At 37.8% G+C, this 22,424-nt stretch overlaps 2 protein-coding genes across 7 annotated transcripts in view; both read right to left on the reverse strand.

Annotated features, from left to right (window-relative positions):
- The window catches only part of smg9 (SMG9 nonsense mediated mRNA decay factor), a 42,798-nt gene that overhangs the window by 17,771 nt on the left and 2,603 nt on the right, over positions 1–22,424 (reverse strand). Inside the window, exons 1-9 of one of the 6 annotated variants that reach the window (XM_057833710.1) lie at positions 22,362–22,424; positions 21,376–21,527; positions 15,925–15,999; positions 13,448–13,682; positions 13,273–13,370; positions 13,100–13,212; positions 6,765–6,876; positions 1,188–1,283; positions 1,006–1,091 (exon numbers count right to left, since the gene is read on the reverse strand). In XM_057833710.1, the coding sequence (XP_057689693.1) occupies positions 1,006–1,091; positions 1,188–1,283; positions 6,765–6,876; positions 13,100–13,212; positions 13,273–13,370; positions 13,448–13,682; positions 15,925–15,999; positions 21,376–21,522 (962 nt within the window). In that variant the 5' untranslated portion in view covers positions 21,523–21,527; positions 22,362–22,424. The other 5 variants (XM_057833709.1, XM_057833707.1, XM_057833712.1 and 2 more) reach the window with 5 other exon arrangements.
- Positions 8,417–9,997, reverse strand: LOC130914498 (uncharacterized). Its single transcript, XM_057833743.1, has 2 exons — positions 9,455–9,997; positions 8,417–9,085 (listed from the first exon to the last, which is right to left on the reverse strand). The coding sequence occupies exons 1-2, from the start codon at positions 9,610–9,612 to the stop codon at positions 8,608–8,610; spliced, it is 636 nt and encodes a 211-aa protein (XP_057689726.1). The 5' UTR covers positions 9,613–9,997; the 3' UTR covers positions 8,417–8,607.

The raw sequence follows: 22,424 nt of genomic DNA on the forward strand, positions 1-22,424 counted from the left end.
CCCATTGACGGTGCTCGACGCCCAATCCATTTAGACTGGGAACGTTTGTTCATTTAAAACCAGAGCATTCACAGTCATTCGGTCTGATTTTTGGGGCGTTTACAGGTCACTTGCTTTTCATTTTAACGGCATTAACAGGTCATTTCCTGTTGAGTTTGAGTCACTGCCTATTCATTTGGGTGATCCCAGGTCATTTCCTGTTCTGTAACGCAAAATAAACGGCAAGTGACCCATAAAATACCCCTAAATCAAGAGGAAGTAACTGAAAATCAACAGGTTAATGACCTTAAATGGCCCAAAATTACTCATTGCCTGGCATTGGCTGCCACTGACGGCCATAGACGTTCAATCCGTTTGAAGTGAGAGGGATGGCATTCACTGCCACCCTCCCAGTTCAAATGGATTGGACGTCTACTAGTGATAAACTCATTCCAATTCAGAGCAGAAGCTTGTTTTTTCTGTTTATTAGTTTTTTGTAGAATATCCTTGAAGGATTTCCTGACCAATGTATCGAAAATCGTTGTATCGCTATACCGTCAGATCATCGTTATCGTGAGCTTTGTATCGCAAATCGTATCGTATCATGAGGTACCAAGAGGTTCTCAATCCTAGTCAAATGCATGGCCAAGCTCACAGAAGTTGTTGTTAATACGCTAATGCAAAAGGCATAATCTTCTGACCTACTCAACACAATCTAACAGCCTGGGCATCCTTAGTGGATAATAGCAAAGCTGACCAGGTAAATAACTGATAAGTCTGTTGGGTTCCTTGTACTTTGTTCTCGATAAGCCTGGATTTGTCCACGTTTCTTCCTTTAGACTAATTTTAAGAAAAACATTACTGAGGTTATAAAAGAGCAGAAGACAAATATTCTCATGGAACAAGAAGAAATGCCCAATATTCATGAGGGAGGACTGTGTACGTTTTAGCTTATTGTCTGCCTGTGTCACAATGCAGTTCATTTTCTTTTAGACAAAGAGAAGGCCCGGATAAACAAGCACCCACCTGTAGAGGTTTAAGTCAGTGAACCAGTCTTGAACCACAATGACCACATGGCACACAGTAAACAGGAAGGCAGCAATCTGAAGGGACTGTACAGAAGTTAAAGCGAGGAAGTTCTGTTCATTCAGAATGACCCTTTTGTCTCCAGGGAACACATAATGTTTTTCGAACAGGTGGCCTCTTACCTGCATTTCCACATATGTGTAAGGCAGGTTGTATTCTGGGGGCAGTTTGCGATCGTTGTTGATAAAGTGGTCCAGAATAGACGGGCTCAGCATTGGCTGGAGAGAGGGGTAAAAAAATATATATTTTTTTTTTTTCCAACCTGTCAGACCGAAACAGGACATACTTAAACAGAAAATAAAATCAGAAAAAGTAAGAACACCCGCGGTCAAATGTAGGGCTGGAACTAACAAATATTTCCATAATCAATTAATCGGACAATGAATTGGCTAAGTGTTACTTTTTTTTCAATTACCTTGAAGTTGTTTTAGGCATGTTGTAAGTAACAATAAAGACAAAATGGATGACTATTTCTGTAGAATCCACGACGAAAACCCTTTCTATCTGATGCTAGCTCTTGCCTTCCTCCTCACTGCGCCGGTCAGCGAGCCAAGAAACACTCTCCTTATGCCAGTTCTTTAATGAAACAAAAATTAATCCACGGCTTGACATTAAATACAAACAAAAAAAGAGCAACTGAGATCGATAGAAAAGGAGGTAGATATAAAGAACGTAGATCAAAAAATTACATAGGCTCTATCCTTAATACTTCCTATCGTCACGCCAACTCACTACTCACAATAACAGCCTCCGCTGCCCCAACTTATATCGTGCAAATGACGTCACAAACCTGCTCCACTAAATCCGAATAACAAATAGCAATTCTTACTTTAGTAAATAACAACTAACAACTAGTTTTATAGAACCAAATAAATTATTTACAATTAGCATAAATAATTATTCAAATGTTATTTAGGCACTTACAATTTCCATCAATAATATTTTATCAACGCTTCCTGACTAAACAAGTACCCAACTGTATCGATTATCAAATTCGTTGGCAACTAATTTATTAATCGATTTAATTGTTAAGCTGTTGCAGCCTTATTAGCCCTTAAAGACCTGCAACATGAAGCAATTATCAGAGAATCCCCAAATTTGAAAAATAAGGTCCTAATAAGAGCTCTAATATCTATAACTCTAGCAAGATCCTGTTTTTTCCTCTCATGGAACCTGCAGATGTAAGTGTTGATTTGCATTCATCATTTTTTTTCCCAAAAAGAAATGTCAAAATTCTGAATTGCTCCCAAAATCATTAAATTTTAGGTGTATCAAATGTGATACATTTGGCAATAAAGCGTCAAGAGGCTAGTTTAGACAGTAAGATGTCCAAAAATTTGCAAAAATTGTTCCCAAAGTAGAAGGAGATTTTTGTTCATGTCCTACTTTTACTATGCAAAAATACAGTGGTACCTCTACATACGAAGTTAATTCATTCCAGGACCTTGTTTTTAAGTCGAAATGGTCGTATGTCGAGCAGGACATTATATCTCCACTAATTCGTTACACAGTCTGAAAACCTACACAAAATCCTTAATAATTACTGCTTGCACTATTACAAATGGCAACTACACACAGCAAAACAAATAAATTATAAATAAAAATCATAATAATAACATAATAATACCTATAATAATGTAACGAATCGAGTTCTAATGTGGCGGACATTTTTTGCTGTGCCTGAACGCACCGTGTAGCTGATGTGACGGTGAGAAAGAGTGTGGTTCTATTTTACTTTCTCTTTTAATGGTTTTGCTGCTGGCTGGTCACTGGCGTCAACTGCAGCGGAGAGTAGGAGTGTTGTGTTGCACAACTTGATGGAATAAATGATTAGAAACCTGACGTAGCGGGCGATTTCTTTGGTGATGGTACCACAATAATAATTGTCACCTTAACTTATAAACACTGGCGCACGGAGGTCGAGGAGGACCGTCGTGATCGACATTCTACTGCCGTATTGTCGAGCCAGTTCACGGATGCACACACCATGGTCATATTTTTCTTTCGTTTCCATCTTCCTTCCTTTTAATGGTAAGCGTCATCCCCCCCACACACACACTAATCTTCTTAGAACTAGTGTTGATTTTTCTCACAAGAAAATCCGCTGTGCGACTGTCTTTCAGCATAAAAAAGAAACTGAGGCACTCTTATAAATCGTCCATACTCATGCACCGAGTCTCGCATTCAAGTAGGGGGCGCCGCCCAAATCAAGAGGAACTATTCACAAACACACGCACGCAGTGATCTAATGCCCGATTTCTGTTGAAAAAGTATGAAAGCTGTACCGCATACAAACAGGAAGGATCGTCTCAGGAGTGATTTGTTTGAGGATTCAAGGTAATTATTATATTTTTCGTACCATGCATGCATTTTGAAACGTTGTGAAAAACATCAATGGGAGAAATTAGCCGCTACTGCATTGGCATCATATATACATAAAACAAATGCTAACCGCACGTTTTTTTAATTTGCTTTTAACCAAGAATTGAGACTGTTTTACGTCCATATCTGTAACGAATTCGGGGATTTATGCATTTATTCACAAGAATGTTCACCAGAAAAGCTCCGTTTACATCAGGCGGCTGATAGCTACATTCACTAACAAACGAGCATTGTACTTCGACATATTTACGTAAAATAAACGCTAACTGCATTTTTTTTTTTCTTTTAACCAAGACTCAAGACTGTTTTACGTCCATATCTATAAAGAATTCGGGGATTTAAGCATTTATTCACAAAAATTTTCAACGAAAAAAGCTTTTTGTCTGTGATTCCACTCGGTCAGCTTTGATGGCCTCGCCAACAATGCAGCCCCCCTATTTATCGGCCCCGCACCCAGTGTCCCGTCAATACATTATGAAGTCTATGGTAACACTTTACAATAGGGATCCCTTAATTAACATTAGTTAATGCATTTTTAGACAATAACTAATGTTTAAGTAACATTACAATAATTAATATAATTGCTTATCTAACATTTATTAATATATTAATTAACATGGGTTAATGCATCAGGTAATGCATAACCAGACAGTAACTAATGGTTTGGTAAAATTAAAAAAAAAAAAAATATATATATATATATATATATATATATATATATATATATATAGGCCTATTTAGGGTCAGAGTTTAGGGTTTGTTAACTTAGTATTTATAATTTCTTCGTTAAGGGACACATGTGCTACACTTTACAATAAGGGTCCAAAAAGCATTCAGTAATGGTTAATAAAGGTTAAGGGGGGGAACTTAAGCATTTGTAATTTCTGAGTTAAGGGACACATGTGCTACACTTTACAATAAGGGTCCAAAAAACATTCAGTAATGGTTAATTAAGGTTAAGTAATACTTATGAGGTACGTTCACATGAAACAATACCATACTTAAGGTTAGGTTAGCTGCACCCAAGGGCTCACAGAGCAATGTTTCTCATTTTAAAATAACATAATTACATAATTACAATAACATTCACTTACTAGTACCAGTATACATGAATAACTATTTATTAATGCACTAATGTATATGTGAATTAATGTTATTATATATGTTATATATTATAACCTAACCTTAAGTGTGGTATTATTTCATGTGAACGTACCTCATTGGTATTACTTAACCTTAATTAACCATTACTGAATGTTTTTTGGACCCTAATTGTAAAGTGTAGCACATGTGTCCCTAAATAGGAAATTATAAATGCTTGAGTTACCCCTCCTTAACCTTTATTACCCATTAATGAATGCTTTATGGACCCTTATTGTAAAGTGTAGCACATGTGTCCCTTAACTAAGAAATTGTAAATGCTTAAGTTAACAAACCCTAACCCTAAACCCTAACCCTATATAGGCCTATATATAATTCTAATTTTACCAAACTATTAGTTACTGTCTGGTTTTGCATCAACTAATGCATTAACTCATGTTAATATATTAATAAATGTTAGATAAGCAATTATATAAATTATTGTAATGTTAGTTAAACATTAGTTATTGTCTTAAAATGCAGTAACTAATGCATTAACTCATGATAATATATTAATAAATGTTAGATAAGCAATTATATAAATTATTGTAATGTTACTTAAACATTAGTTATTGTCTTAAAATGCATTAACTAATGCATTAACTCATGATAATTATATAAAAAATGTTAGTTAAGGGATTAAATGAATTATTGTCATGTTACTTAAACATAAGTTATTGCCTAAAAATGTATTAACTAATGTTAATTAAGGGACCCTCATTGTAAAGTGTTACCAAGTCCATAAATCGTCGTATTTCGAGCATGCCGTCGGATGTAGAAACAAATGGCAAGTCAAATTTTATGTCGGATGTCGAAAAGATCGCGTGTCTAAGCGATCGTATATCGAGGTACGCCTGTATAATAGGGGTGGGAACCTCTTGGTAGGTAACGATACGATACAATTTGCGATACAAAGCTCACGATAACGACGATCTCATGATATGGCGATACAACGATTATCGATACATTGGTCAGGAAATCATTCTAGGATATTTTACATAACAACTAATAAACACGAAAAACTAGCTTCTGCTCTGAATTGGAATGAGTTTATCACTAGCAGACGTCCAATCCATCTGAACTGGGAGCCCTCCCACTTTAAACGGATTGAACGTCTGTGGCTATCAGCGGCAGCCAATGCCAGGCAACGACGTAATTTGGGGGCATTTCAGGTCATTACCTTTTTGATTTTCAATCACTTCCTGCTTATTGGGGGGATTTTGTGGGTCACTTCCTGTAGATTCTGGGGCTTTTTATGGGTCACCTCCTGTTGATTTTGGGTTACAGAACAGGAAGGGGCCTGGGAATTTCCCAAATGAATAGGCAGTGACTCAAACTCAATAGGAAGTGACTTGTAAACATTCTAAAATGAACAGAAAGTAACCTTTAAATGCCCCCAAAATAGGAAAGAGTGACTGTGAATGCACTGGTTTCGAATGAATGAACATTCATTCGCCCCTCCCAGTCTAAATGGATTGGGTGTCGAGCACCTACAACGGTAGCCATAGAATAAACTAAGACACTATTATGGTGGAGGATTTAGATCGCAACTTGTTGGTTCCTCTTTTTTGTTTTGTTTTTTAAACATTGACACCTTTTTAAAACGATATCTCGATTCTTGGCAGGTGCATATCGATAACCTTTTTGGATACAAAGTATGATATATCAACATTTTGATATTATGTCACACCCCCTACTGTATAATGAAGAAAGGTGGTGCTATTTACAACTGAGAAGTTATCTGCATGTTATAATTTCAAGTATTTAGACAAGCTTAAGGTGAAGGCCCTAAACGGTTAATTGGTTATCAAAATAGTTGTCGATCAATTTGCTAATCAACTAATTGTGGATTAATCGATTGTTGCACCTCTAGTCAAATGTTTTAAGACACTTCAGCATTCAGTTGGATGAGAATGTCTCTCAAATCTTTTGACCGCGGGTGTACATCCCAATCAGAATGCCCTTTACTCTAATTCTCAAATCAAGTCACATTAAAAAATATAAGAACATACATGTCAAGTATAAATACGGGAAGAGTGTGAATAAATATGATTTATGAATGATTTATAAACAGTGGCTATTATCTGCAAACAGTTTTGTCTTGGTTTATTATACTATTCTTGTCATATTCACAGGTTCCACGTTACTTCCAATTCAAGTAATTCCGAATTCCCCACCTGGGTGTCCAAGAAGATGATCCTCTCCTGCGTGATGAAGAAGTCAATTCCTGAGCTCTGATTTCCACCTCGTTCCTTAATCTCTTGCGTCTGGGCTCTGAATACGTAACCCCTGTGCACATCAATAGCAAGGATACATATTCTAGAACAGGGGTGCCCACACTTTTCTGCCGCACAAGCTACTTTTCAAACAACTTTTCAAAATTATTACTATGTACACATACACAACCATATAGGCGTGTATGTGTATGTTTCTAATAGTGGTGCACAAGAATGTGACTGACAAAGGGAGTCAACTTTCAAATGAGTTCTTATGTTGTTGCGAGCACTTTTCTGAGATCACAGCTAATGTGGGAATACAAAAATATACTAGTATATGATAGTAAATTGACAATGTGAACTTAAAAACTGCATCAGCAACACAGCTCTAGTCTGGTGTACGTATCAGAATAAGTGCACAAAAGTGCATGAACGTTCACCTACCCTGTATTTGGTTTGGTTTGTGCTTTGGAAAATTTTACCTTGGTCTAATTTCCGTTTGAGCCCAAAGCTCTTTTTTCACATTGCGATCAGTGGCTAGTCTGAGAAAAGTCTTTCCCGTTTTGGTCCCTTTAATTACCATCCAGAACACAACAGAAAGTGACAGAACAACAAAATAGAATACAAACTGAGAAATTAAAGTACAAAGGAGGTGTGTGTAATCCAGTGGCAGAATATTATTTGCATTTTGAACAGGCTTTTTACTATAGTGGGTCAAGTTATTCACTTATTTTGTAATCTTTTTTTATGTTGTGTATTTTTGAAATGTCAGTACCAAATTTTTGTAATTCTATGCTTTAAGAACTGACATCTGCAAGGGAAAACTTAATTTGGTAATAACTAAATAAGGGAATCATGCAAAGTGTGCAATTTGAAATCTTGAGCCACTATTCTCAGCTGAGAAACGACGACTTGTCTGGCTGGGTTCTTTTATATACACGGAGAGAAACCCAAGTCCAGTACAATACTACACACACCGATTTCAAATGTTGCACAAATGAACTAGGCTAGACTAGACACAAGTAGGTTGCTTTAACATTAACACCCCCGTGTGTTGAACAAGTGGATAAACTCAAGATGCGTGCAATCGCAAAACAGTTTAACCCTTTAAGGTCTGGGCCTATTTTGTCTGATTTTGCATGCCTTTGAAGTTGCCTTTATATTTCAAAGAAAGAATTGTTTACGATGGCCTGGTTTGGTCCCTTTTTTTGTGACACCTTGAACTTCATGTCCAAACTGTTGTTTCCTTCACTGACCAATTATAAATCATCATTTTGGGCCCAAAAAGACCAAAAATTCCAAAATCGTTTTGTGAAAATTTTTAATATTGATGTCCAATTGACAACCAAACATGCGTAACGAACCGTTTTGAAACTTTATAATATTTATTCAACATGTTAGGATGAACATTCAACCAAAAAAATTTAGAATAAATAGTCTTATATTTGACAATTCAACATATACAACAGGTATAGCCATAGGCGTTTTTTGCTTTTATACATGCTCTAGTCAAAACAGGTTATATACAGCAGACCAAACACTGAAGAACAGTGAAAAAATATATACAATCTAACACAAAAAGTGTTTAGAGGCCATCTCTTTATGAGTTTAGGTATTGCGGCCCATCACCTGATGAAAACTATGTACACACAATCAAGCTTCTTGAACACACATTTATACACACAAATTGAGAAGACTGATTGTGGGGAAAAAAATATATATAGCATTGGAAAAAAAAGTATTTTCAAAAATATTTACAATAAACAAGTTAAAATTTTTTCAGGCATGCCACTCTGAAAAGCTGTTACGTCCTGGAATTCCTTGCCTTCCAATAATCTTGCACAGTTGGAAGTGAAACCAAAGACATGTACAAGAGGAGTCCAATAAATTTTTCAAGCTCCTCCACTGTAGTGTCTGTCCACACAAACTTTTTCCCAATCTCTTTTCGGACTCTGCCATACTGGTTTGTGTGTTTGCACATATTCATCAGTGTCGATGAGGTGAAGAACAGGTCAAAAAGTTCTTTTGGGGTGTATGCATGGTCACGATTCACCTGAGGTCCTGGTGGTCTCCGGGGTGTGAACCGGCTGCACTGTGGGGCAGTGTCTGTGTCTTGCTCTGTGCTCCATGGCACAGGTGCAGGCTGAGCCAGTGGTGATCGGCTTCTGCCGCGCTGACTTCTCCAGCCTCTCCTCCGCTGACATCTCATCGCTCTTCCGTGATGACCCCTTCTCCCTCGTCCTCTTTCCATTCGGGCAGTGAATGTAGATTTTTCATTGTCACTATAAATGTACATGAAAAAAAAGTCAGTATTTATGAAAATAATAAAGTATAAAATAAAAATATATAAAGCAATAAATAATAATGGAAATCTATATGTATGACAATAGAAAGAATACCATAGCAATACCATAGCTGATGAATATGTGCTACATCCCTAATCTACATATAGAAAGAAGAACACAAATTATAAATTCCTGCCTGGGATACACACAGTGCACGTACGACTTTGATCTGATATGCACATTTTATTATTATATACACAAACACACACTTATATTGCATCAAAATTAACTTTGTCTTGCAATATCAAAAGAAACTTTCAAAAGAAACTTTTTCGGCATTAAAAAAAAAAAAGTGAGTTGGCTTACCTCTGCTCGTCGATGGCGTCACCCACGTGTTCAAATCCGTCACTATCTTCACTCGAGGACTCTTCCGAAGAAGACGATGATGACGAATTTAGACCATCCTCTTCCTCAAGTTGATCAAAAAGCACAATTGCTTGCGCTAAATTTAGTTTTCCGTTCATTCTCAAAGTCACACAAAGTCGCTGCTTGATCCAAACGGCCGCCGCTCGCCACCTCGCTGCTTCAGAACACTCCTCCCTCTCGTTCGGTGGAACCTCGCACGGCAGTTTTATTTATAAAAAAAAAACGCATTTTGTGCTTCCACTGTGACTTCGAAAGGGTTCGTTTGATTTGTGTTTTTTTTCATGGAGCTTCCGTTTTGAAAAAGGACAAGAAGTGATCGAAATATAGACATAAACAAATGATCCATGCAGCGTTTTAATGTTTTTTTGAGAGGACAATAAAACTATCAAACTTAAATGACAATATCTCACGTTTTAGTTGGTCGATTGACTTCAAATAATAACGAGGGTAAACCGCAACTTCCGCACTTTAAAACGAGACCAACCAACGGCATGTGGGTGACGTAATTAAAACGTGAGGGCGCTTCAAAGAGGACGTGCGCTGAGGACGCGCCGGCGCGTCCTTCGACTCTCAAGGGTTAAAAGACTATTTCTGCAAATAGTAGTTTTCAGTCCCTACTCTAATGCTAACCTGCTTCATTTTTTTATTAATACTTTGCTCATCACCTTCATTTAAAAAATTTGCTTTTTATTTTTGCTGCATGAAATATGATGGAAGTAGCTATGCTATATGTCCTAAATTTGGGATCTCAATGTTTTTTTTTTTCCCTTAATGATTCGCTATTCATTAAAGTTAACAAACGTATAAAACCAGAGAGGTCCAAATAGGTCTACATTACAAATGAAAATGTGTATTTGAAATATAGTCAAAATAACTATAATTTATAAATGTTAATATTACTATCATTCATATCATTAATATCAATTATATAATTTGATCCTCCATTTACTTTTAATTTTGTCAAATGTTCCTAGGTAGGGACTACAATTTCTGAGTTAATGTGGCTGTGCAAAGAGCAGTGGTACATCTACTTACAAACGTCTCTGAATTGATAAGCATATGCTTCTCCCGTCTGCCCTTGTCTTTCTTTGGTTCTTTCTTTCTTCGGGCTAATCATATCACATTTTGTAATTGTCAATGATACCGATGATGATGACAGCAAACATTTCATACAGAATTTTCAGGAAAATATTGCCTCTTGTTGCGAAATAAATTACAAGATACGAAAGGCAAAAATACAGTATGGCTGGTACTCGCAGCTCCCAGAGTTTAATGAACGTAACATACTTATAGCTGCCCTGCCATTGGCTATTGCCTAGCATTCCTGGCATCCAAATGGCTAAGAGGGACCTCGACTGTATGTGTGAATCCCAGCGTCCTCTTCATTCGCCCCTCGTGTTCCGACAGTTTTACATGTGTGTATGAACTTTTATTCTTTATTGTTGGTTTTTACATTATGCACAAGTACAACTCCGATTTTATGTTTATTGCGCAATTATCTAATCGTAACATATATTTGGTACATGTTTCGATGCATTTCGATGGATAAAAAAAATATTTATGTCTGAATTTTGCGGGGCTTGGAACTGACTAGAGCATTTACAGGCAAAAGAAATTTTGAGGTTACAAAACTACTTCCACAACCAATTAATTTTTTAGGTAGCGGTACCACTGTATGCACTTTCAAATGAATGAATTGCCACACTTGACGAAATTCAGACTTTTCCTCCTTATACATTTATCAGTAGAGAGCTAACCTGCAGGGGTTGCAGACAAATACTTGTTGTTGTTGCTTCTTTTATACTTCAATCTTTATGGTGCACTTTACTGAGTGTGGTTACTTTATAACACTGGTCCCCAACATTTTTTGCACGACGGACCGGTGTGATGTGGGCCTTTTTCGCACGGGTCGGCAATGTGTGGCACTAAATTACAGTAAATATAAAAAAAAAAAAAATAACACAAGGGGCTAAAAACAAACATTAATTGAGGGGAAAACGTTATATATGCTGGATTAATCTTTTTTTAACAGCGAATTAACCTTTTTAACAGCGACGTCTCCTAAAACTTGGTGGCAAATATCCTTGGTTGCAGGCAGAATGAGTTCTTCTCAACAATGAAAGGTTTCTTGGTGTTGGCAATACGGTTCAACACGAGGCATAAAAACTCTCAGTGCGTTCACTTTTGTTGCCTCGTTTGCTAGCTTTTAGCCACATATTATGCAGAATGGACTTGGTTGTAGGCTCCTTTCTGGCTCATCAGGTGGCCTTTACCCCGTAAAAAAGCTGTCCACCGACATCTGTTTTTCAGTCATCTTCGCCAATGTGTGGGCTTATTATTTCCGGGAACAAATTCGATGCGCCTTCACCATTATCGAGGACAAGCACACATATTAGGGCTGCAGCTATCGAATATTTTAGTAATCGACTGTATTCGACTGAAAATTCCATTGATTAATCGAGTAATCGGATGAAACATTTTTTTAGGTAAGGAGCAATTATAAATATACACCAGAAAACAACACATTTCATCTAATACTGAACCATTTTCAGTGAATCAATGTCTTTATTTTCGTTGTACAATTGTACATTGTTGAAAACAGCCAACAATTGCCTCTCAGAAGTGAAGTTATTGTTTTCACTCAAAAACTTCTAGATTTTATTTTTAAAAAATCTTATTTCTTACCTAAAAATTTCATTTTGCTTGATAACACACTAGGGCTGCAGCTATCTATTATTTTAGAACTAGTTCGAATAATTGAGTAATTGGATAAACATGAAAAAAATCAAAATACCTGAGCTGGGCCTCAAACGGAAAAAGAAAAAGAAAAAAATAAGGATCTATATATGTAAAACAAAAGAACAATTGGCTAACTTACATAGCAAAAGTCCACTAGTTTAAATGCTATAAAATACCACCTTTTTTTTTTTTTTTTACTACAATGCTCTTAACAAATGGTTCAGACACATACTCCCACAAAAAATGGCTATATAGACCTTTAAACTAAATTACAAATGCATTAAAAAACATTAGCTCAAAGAAACACCTAGCTTATGTTGGTCTTAACAGGGAGCAGCTGGATTTGGCCATGTAAAATGAGGCAGACTAGAGGGCCGTGTATTCAGCCAAATCAATGAAACTAAATGCAAACACTTTCAAAAACCATCCATTACAACGCCACTTTAATTAAAAGAATACTCGAAGCAGCAAAATTTAATTCGAATCTTTTTTTCTATTCGAATACTCGAGTTAATTGATTAATCGTTGCAGCACTAACACACATATATAAAAAATAGATGCCAGATGCTAGCTCCAATAGATTTCAATGACGACTCTCCATTTTAATTTTGTATCTATAGAGTAGACAGGGATATTGATGTGTCAAGAGATGTGCCCAGATTGCGGTCGTTAACAGATTATTTATTTTTTTCTCTGCGGCCCAGTTAGAAATGCACCACGGACCGGAACCGGCCTGGTTGTTGGGGATCCCCGTTTTAGACTATACAGTAATTATTATGCGAACACAAGACTCCATTAGCAAGCAGATCATGGACAGTTCACAGTACATTTTGTGGTTATCATTACCTTTGGTCTTCTTCGGGAGTGTTGGCTGATAACAGAGACATGACAGTTGATTTCCCAGTTCCCTGCAGTCCAATGACTCCCACCACCAGCATATCTGTTTGGTCTCGCAGGTACTGCATAACATAGTACAATTAAAGGTTTTGAAATGAAAGTCAACAAACTAATTATCTTACCTCCATGGCACTGTCACACCAGTTCATCTGCTCATCTACAAGCTTGATGCTGTGTTTCATCTTCTCTGGGGGGATGAGTTTGGACTGACCAACCAAGGCTGCCATAAGAACATTTATTTTGTATTATTTTAAAGAAATCTCTCTATGCTTTAGAGTGAAATCACTGATAACCTACGATCCACAGCGCTGCTTGTCGCGGAAGCACTCATTGCTCGGTTCTGAATCTGATAGACAGGCTGCGTGGGCCGTTGGCCTTCCCTCTCCACTTTAGAAGGCCCAGGACCAGAAGGCTGATGTGCTGCCTCTGGAGGAGTCGCAGGCTTGACTGCATCGTCCCGAGCTTTCATGAGCATTATTGGCTTGTCAAGAACTGGTGCTCCACTGATGGGCGTATTCTGTGATGGCTTGGCCTTCAAGAGTATACCAAGCATAATAAAAAAATAAATTTAAAAAAATCAGTATAAAGTCAAAAGACGGGAACATTGTGTACAGTATTTCACACTGGGCTTTGTATGATTTAAGACATTTCAGTGTAACAAAAACAATTACAGCTAAATAACAATCATTACAGAATTATGTGGTAGAATTGCATTATTAATCCTTTATAAGGCATGAGATTTTTTTGGTAGTTAAAGCAATAATAAGAATACATAAATAAACTTAACCCAATAAAGACCTGGCGTCCACATACAGTGCCTTGCAAAAGTATTCGGCCCCCTTGAAACTTGCAACCTTTCGCCACATTTCAGGCTTCAAACATAAAGATATGAAATTTAATTTTTTTGTCAAGAATCAACAACAAGCGGGACACAATCGTGAAGTGGAACAACATTTATTGGATAATTTAAACTTTTTTAACAAATAAAAAACTGAAAAGTGGGGCGTGCAATATTATTCGGCCCCTTTACTTTCAGTGCAGTAACTCACTCCAGAAGTTCAGTGAGGATCTCTGAATGATCCAATGTTGTCCTAAATGACCGATGATGATAAATAGAATCCACCTGTGTGTAATCAAGTCTCCGTATAAATGCACCTGCTCTGTGATAGTCTCAGGGTTCTGTTTAAAGTGCAGAGAGCATTATGAAAACCAAGGAACACACCAGGCAGGTCCGAGATACTGTTGTGGAGAAGTTTAAAGCCGGATTTGGATACAAAAAGATTTCCCAAGCTTTAAACATCTCAAGGAGCACTGTGCAAGCCATCATATTGAAATGGAAGTAGCATCAGACCACTGCAAATCTACCAAGACCCAGCCGTCCTTCCAAACTTTCTTCTCAAACAAGGAGAAAGCTGATCAGAGATGCAGCCAAGAGGCCCATGATCACTCTGGATGAACTGCAGAGATCTACAGCTGAGGTGGGAGAGTCTGTCCATAGGACAACAATCAGTCCTACACTGCACAAATCTGGCCTTTATGGAAGAGTGGCAAGAAGAAAGCCATTTCTCAAAGATATCCATAAAAAGTCTCGTTTAAAGTTTGCCACAAGCCACCTGGGAGACACACCAAACATGTGGAAGAAGGTGCTCTGGTCAGATGAAACCAAAATTGAACTTTTTGGCCACAATGCAAAACGATATGTTCAGCGTAAAAGCAACACAGCTCATCACCCTGAACACACCATCCCCACTGTCAAACATGGTGGTGGCAGCATCATGGTTTGGGCCTGCTTTTCTTCAGCAGGGACAGGGAAGATGGTTAAAATTGATGGGAAGATGGATGCAGCCAAATACAGGAACATTCTGGAAGAAAACCTGTTGGTATCTGCACAAGACCTGAGACTGGGACGGAGATTTATCTTCCAACAGGACAATGATCCAAAACATAAAGCCAAATCTACAATGGAATGGTTCAAAAACAAACGCATCCAGGTGTTAGAATGGCCAAGTCAAAGTCCAGACCTGAATCCAATCGAGAATCTGTGGAAAGAGCTGAAGACTGCTGTTCACAAACACTCTCCATCCAACCTCACCGAGCTCGAGCTGTTTTGCAAGGAAGAATGGGCAAGAATGTCAGTCTCTCGATGTGCAAAACTGATAGAAACATACCCCAAGCGACTTGCAGCTGTAATTGGAGCAAAAGGTGGCGCTACAAAGTATTAACGCAAGGGGGCCGAATAATATTGCACGCCCCACTTTTCAGTTTTTTATTTGTTAAAAAAGTTTAAATTATCCAATAAATTTTGTTCCACTTCACGATTGTGTCCCACTTGTTGTTGATTCTTGACAAAAAATTAAAATTTTATATCTTTATGTTTGAAGCCTGAAATGTGGTGAAAGGTTGCAAGGTTCAAGGGGGCCGAATACTTTTGCAAGGCACTGTACATACAGTACATATATCAATATATTAACATTTACAAGATTATGGCCCACATCATGATATTTTTCCCCACATCGCACACCACTATATTGAATACAAAATTATTCAAATAAAAATGAATAAAGAATCGAAATACACTCAGGATATGCCCTCAAATAACACTTTAGTGTTGCTTATTTACCCTTTTTTAATCTAACAATATTTAAATGAGTGCCCCATAAAGGGTTGAATAATTAAATAATTGTAATTTTATAATATCATGCAGTAAGTACACTAGGAGTCACAAAAAGGACATTTTGATCAAGGGGTTCATATCTGAAGAAAAACTACATTACCCTCTCCCCAGGGGGCTTCGCCAGAATGATCGGAGTTTTCTGAATGAGAGGGCCTGGTGGTTCTTCGCTTCCATCCTTAAACAAATTCAGGATCACAGATTACAGGTAAAGCGGCAGAAAAGATTAAGACCGCTGTATTACAGTTTTTATCGATTGGTTTGGCTCATTTCTTGAAACAGAAATCACATACTGAAAATTTTAAGTGTGTTTGGCAAAATAGTCCAATGGCTCAGCACAACACTATGGCTCACCTGCGGAAGGTCAAATCTCTCCGAAAACAGTTAAATTATGCTTCAAACTAGATCTCTTTCTCATATAAATAGTCAAGAGCTCAAAACACAAGTTTTCCTCTCAATTGCTTTGGATAATTTCTTGAAATGGAAATCACATTCCATGAGCTCTACATGTATTTGCCAAAATAACCTGGATGGTTCAGCACGTCACGATGGCTGACCGGCAAATGGTGATATATTTCCCAAAACACATGTATCAAAATTAAGCCATTTTCTCACATAAATAGGCAATGCTCCCAAAATGCTGTTTCTATGGCATTGTATAAACACTGCTGGTCAAAATGTTTATATGTTTGATGGACCTATACTGACTCATGGCAATTGTTACTGCATGTTTATTCAAAAATATAAAATAACTGCCAAACATCACAGTAAAAAGAAAATGTATACAGCAAAATACACTGTAAACACATCAACGCAAAAACGGGAAAGTTATATCCAATACAGACTCGACCTCAATGGTCGTCGTCGTCCTCCCTCTCGTGGTCGTCCCCTGCGCTGTCTGTTTGGCCACAGATTTTCATCTACATCACACTTAATATTCTCCCTTGCGATGCAACGTGGGAAGAATCTAAGTGGATGCCGTCACTAGACATATGCCGATTAACAGTTTCATTGTATACTGTGGTATGAAAACATCACGGTTTCAAAACCGTAGAAATTTTCCATCGTACCGTCCCTATGGTATTAGCTATTTTTCATGTCCCAAAAATGGAGGGAGAAATCCCTCGCTTGCAGCTGAAAGGCTCAACCCTCCTACACCGGTTGTTGCTCAGTGTCAGTGATTCAGTTGTATTACACAATGGCTGGAGGAAGTGAAACTCCTGAACTTTTTCCCAATTGAAGAAAACGAAAATGCTGGTACTTCGGCTACAGATAATTTACAGACTGTCACGGCTTAGAGGAGGAGGGCCAATAGACGTGTAAAACATGTTTGTGGAAGTTGGCTGCCAAGGAGGCAATACCTCCAATATGATTTAGCATTTATACTAGGCCTGTCGCGATAACAAATTTTAGTGTACGATAATTATTCTCATAAATTATTGCGATATGCAATAATATTGCGCACCCCCCATTTTTTTTTAACCAATTTACAATAACACAGTGAGAATACAGTATATAGTAATGGATCAAGTACACCCATTTAAACGCGATAAATATTTACTCTTAAATTCAAAAATACTTTTTAAGAAATCACAACTAAAAACAATAGACCATGCCTCTTAAGTAAAAAAACAAACAATATTGATACCGCACAGAAACACAGAATAAAATAAATTGTGTTTAAAAAAAAAAAAAATTGCACTTAATAACTTAAGCATTTAGGCAAATGAAAACTTTTCCCGTCATCGCTTCTGCAATGGTGTTCCATAGGGATGCAACGATACAATTAAGTCATGGTTCGGTACGATTTTTTATATGGGGGACACGATAAAAAAAAAAAAAAAATTTAAAAAAAATTATATATATATATATATATACATACACACGTTTTTTTTTTTTTTTTTTGCTAACGAGCAAAAATTAAACTGCCATCATATAAACATGCATTTTAGTGCATAATATTTATGTGCTTACTTCTTACTGATCTGAAAAAAAATTGTATATAAGTGCTGAGAACAATCTTTACTGTTTTTATAGTGAGCCAGGGCACACTGTTGATTGCTACAGCTCTCTTAGCAGCTAGATTTACTACATGAGCAAGACATCCTATTTGTGGTCCGAATCCATCTGTGTCACGTACTGAATTAACAATATTTGCAACATTATCTATAGTCACTGGTATGGATTGATTTGGCCTTCTTAATTTCCATTCAGTCATGACAGTTTAGAATTCATCAATGTAGTATGGACTACGTGTCCCATAATCACTCTGGGCTCACGTAGCCAATGGCATGGTCCGCAGCACATCTAGTTTGCCATTTCATGATATCTAGTGTGTGTGACAAGTTAGCAAGCGCCACTGAAGTCACGTCTGCTCATTGATACACACCAGCATATGAAAATCGACTTTCATAAACAGGACGAGTTTGAAGCAACTGTTCGTTGTCAAAGCGAGGTTGTTCGTTGCAGCCAAGTCGGTAACAATGTTTTGGTGGACTTCGTTGTAAATATCCGGCGTTGTGCCGAAAAATAGCCGCCCCGCGTGAACTGTCACTCCTGACATGAGTGCCCACACGTCAACAACACCGGCGCTCCATAGATGGTCCACAGTCACTCCGGAGCACTGACGCGGCTGTTATACGTACGAACAATAGGATAAAATTGGGAACGATTGGCTCCGGCGCTAGTTTTTGCCGGACCTGGAACGAAGATGCATTTTGCGCAGTTGGTAACGAGGAATCCGAACTTTTAACAGCACGTCTGCCGCACGCGCCCACGCACGTGCACACGAGGCGATAAATCGCAGCGGAAAAATTACCGCCTTCATTTTTATTTATCACGCAATAAATGAAATTATTGCATATTGCGACAGGCTTAATTTATACAACATTAAAAGTTAGCAAACACTCTGACTAACGTTTCCCACCAGCTACGAGAATTAACTCCAGCGTGTTTAGTGTGTCTAGCAGAGGTAAAACCTGTCTGTGTTGAGTGTGTGTATAATGTAAACATGATAGGTGAGTCTTTTGTATCCTGGGTTCGGTTGGCTTATTTATGCCCCTCTGCCTCAAGTGTTTCAAACCAAGACAGATCATGCCCGTTTTTACGAGAGAGGGGCACTCGTCAGGGGTGCCCGCTCTCACCTCTGCGATTCGCTTTGGCGATTGAACCCCTGGCCATCATCATAAGAGAAAATCAACTTATCAAACTCATAGTGATAGGGGGTGTTGAACATAAAATATCACTTTATACTGATGACATTGCCATTTTCATGTCAGACCCTGAGTATTTTATTCCCAATTTGTTAGATTTGTTAGTTTTGGTGCAGTATGTGGGTATACCATCAACTGGCAGAAGAGTGACCTAATGACCCTTACAACAGATTTAGATCCTGTATTTGCAGCTTTGATTCAGTTTAAAATCTCAGATACTGTTAAATACTTAGGTGTCAGAGTTACAAAAAATCCAAATTCTCTACTTTAACAAAATTTTACAGAAAGATTAAATGCCCTAAAGCAGAACATAGACAAGAACGCTACCTTTATCAATGATTGGAAGAATAAATACAATTAAGATGGTCTCCCTACCAAGACTTCTTTGCTTATTTCAGAACATTCTTGTATATATACACAAAAAGTATTTTAAGTTGATTGACTCTGTTATTTTGGCTTTCATTTGGGGGTATAAGGCGCATAGAATTGCAAAACAATACCTCCAACAATCCAAGGAATGTGGAGGTCTCGGCCTACCATGTTTCTTGCATTATTAATGGGCCGCCAATGTAAGAGTCATGGTGTATTGGCAAATTAATCCTGACTTGGTGTCATTAGAGAATGTTCCCTCTTGGTGGACAATAGAACATAGTTTGGTCCCAAAAACATCTCTCCGGGCAATTCTTTTTTTCCTCGCCTAGACCATTGTCATCTCAGAGAGGAGAACATTTTTTTATGCTGCACGCTCAGAAAATCTGGTTGCAGATTCGTAGATTTTGCAATCTCCCTAGTACTGCTGTACATGCTCCAATGTGGCATAATCATGCTTTCGCGCCCTCATTTACGGATCCAGTTTTGAGGGAATGGCGTCAGATGGGTATAGAGTCGATTAAAAATGTGTATATTGACAACAAATTCTGTTCATTTGAACAATTACAAATAAAATATAATTTGTGCCCTGCGATTGGCTGGCAACCAATTCAGGGTGTCCCCTGCCTACTGCCCGAAGTTAGCTGGGATAGGCTCCAGCACCTCCGCGACCCTCGTGAGGAATAAGCGGCATGGAAAATGAATGAATGAATGAATATAATTTGCCTAAAGGTCATTTTTTTAGATTTTTACAAGTGAGGTATTATTATATAGGTATTATTTTCCTGATTAATTTTGACAACAGAATGTCCTTTTAAGTGCACGTGATGGCTGACACAATGAAATAATACTGACATGTTTTGCAGAGTAAAATCATTTGCCTGACAATCAACAGTTAGTTAAGATCAACAAGATTTATACATTTGGTAATTGCGCAAACTGTGATTAATAATTCGCAAAGATGTGCTAGACTAGGAGTGGGAACCTCTTGGTACCTCACGATACGATTTGCGATAAAAAGGTCACGATAACGATGATCTGGCGATACAACGATTATCGATACATTGGTTAGGAAATCATTCTAGGATATTCTGCAAACAACTAATAAACAGAAAAACAAGCTTCTGCTGTGAATTGGAATGAGTTTATCACTAGTGGATGCCCAATCCATTTGAACTGGGAGGGTAGCACATTCGTTCATTCGCTGCCATCCCTCCCACTTCAAACGGATTGAACGTCTATGGCCGTCAGTGGCAGCCAATGCCAGGCAGTGAGGTAACTTTGGGCCATTTAAGGTCATTTACCTGTTGATTTTCAGTTACTTTCTGTTGATTTGGGGGTATTTTATGGGTCACTTCCTGTTTGAGTTACAGAACAGGAAGTGACCTGGGAATCACCTAAATGAATAGGCAGTGACTCAAACTCAACAGGAAATGACCTGAAAAAGCCCTAAAATGAACAGCAAGTGACATGTAAATGCCCTAAAAACGGACCGAATAATTGTGAATGCTCTGGTTTCCAATGAACGAACCATGCCAGTCTAATTGGATTCAGCGTCAAGCACCGTCAATGCAGCCTGAGAGTTAACTGAGACACTATCATGGTGGAAGATTTTGGTAGCAACTTGTTGGTTCCTTTTTATTTTATTTTTGTTAGACACCTTTTTAAAATGATTACTCGATTCTTGGCAGGAGCATATCTATAACATTTTGGGATAGAAAGTATCATGATATATCGTCGATATTTTGTCACGCCCCTATGCTAGACGTTTCCAATTTTTGCTAACTGCAAACAATTGTGTTTATTTGCAAAGTGTGCTAAGACAACTAATTTGTTGAAAGGAATGACTATTTTAATCTGTTGTGAAGAAGTGCCTAGTGGTTTCGAGAGTTGTCCATGTTGTTTTGGGAATATAATTTCTGTTTCAAGAAAAGAGCCAAACCAATCGAGAAAAACTGTAGCGTTGATCGTACCCTTCGTTCACGCGGCTGGTATTCTCGATCCCGACTGGGTCCGGACAGGTTCTGGCCAGGAGGTCCAATGTCCCGATCGCCACGGCGTCGCCTTCTCCTACGTCCTGGTCCATACATGCCAGGCTGGCTGTGCCCCGATTCTGACATTATTGCTACACACGCAGACCTGTCTTATCTTTCAAAATGTATCAAGGTTGTAGATCATACAAAGCAAGTTATGAAACACGTACTTCATTAACGTGCTATTTGTGAGATTCCCTTGAAGCACAGCGTGAACCGTTTTAGAGTACAGTGGTGCAGTCGACAATATAGACTTACTTGAAACTCAAGTGTATTTTCGCATTTAAAAAATGATTGTATTTAATGGTGTTTAGTATATTGTGACGTTGCGAAACTTGTCAAAACATATGTAGTTCCGGCCCAGTTTTCCATTTAAACTTGAAGGACGTGTTTCATTTGAATTACACAGTATCTGAGCAAAAATATATATTATTTTCTTTTTGGGAGGAATTGTTTTAAAGGTTAAATTCATTTGAGTGACTTTATATCAAAAACGTCGTTCTTCAATTGTGTTCTGTGACCGGAAATGTTTACGCACGTAGTCATATAGTACATAGATATCATTGATATAGGGCTAGATGTAATATGCGTGCTTTGAGCTAATGGAACGAGAGTGGAAGAGCGTCATCACTTGTCGACCATTTTGCGTCTCCCATACGAGACGAATATATTATAGTCAATGTAGCGTGTACTTTGAAAGAGCGATAGATAGCCCTAAATGTATTAAATCGATTTTCAAATAGCTTGGTTTTACGTAAATACCTGAGATGCATTATTTGTTTATGCACGTTTAAAAATAATGATATATTTTTAACCTCCGTTAGTATTTAACGATAATAAATCAAACAGATACACATTAAAGCGGTTTTAAACATATTGAGAATTCAGTGAGTGGCGTATTAAGTGTATTTTAGTTGGAAAATCACCCAATTACAGACTCGAGCCCGTCAGAAAAACGCCCCGACGAAAGGCCGCCTTTTTACTTCCGC

This window comes from Corythoichthys intestinalis, chromosome 4 (genome assembly GCF_030265065.1).
Source record: "Corythoichthys intestinalis isolate RoL2023-P3 chromosome 4, ASM3026506v1, whole genome shotgun sequence".
Lineage (NCBI taxonomy): Eukaryota > Metazoa > Chordata > Actinopteri > Syngnathiformes > Syngnathidae > Corythoichthys > Corythoichthys intestinalis.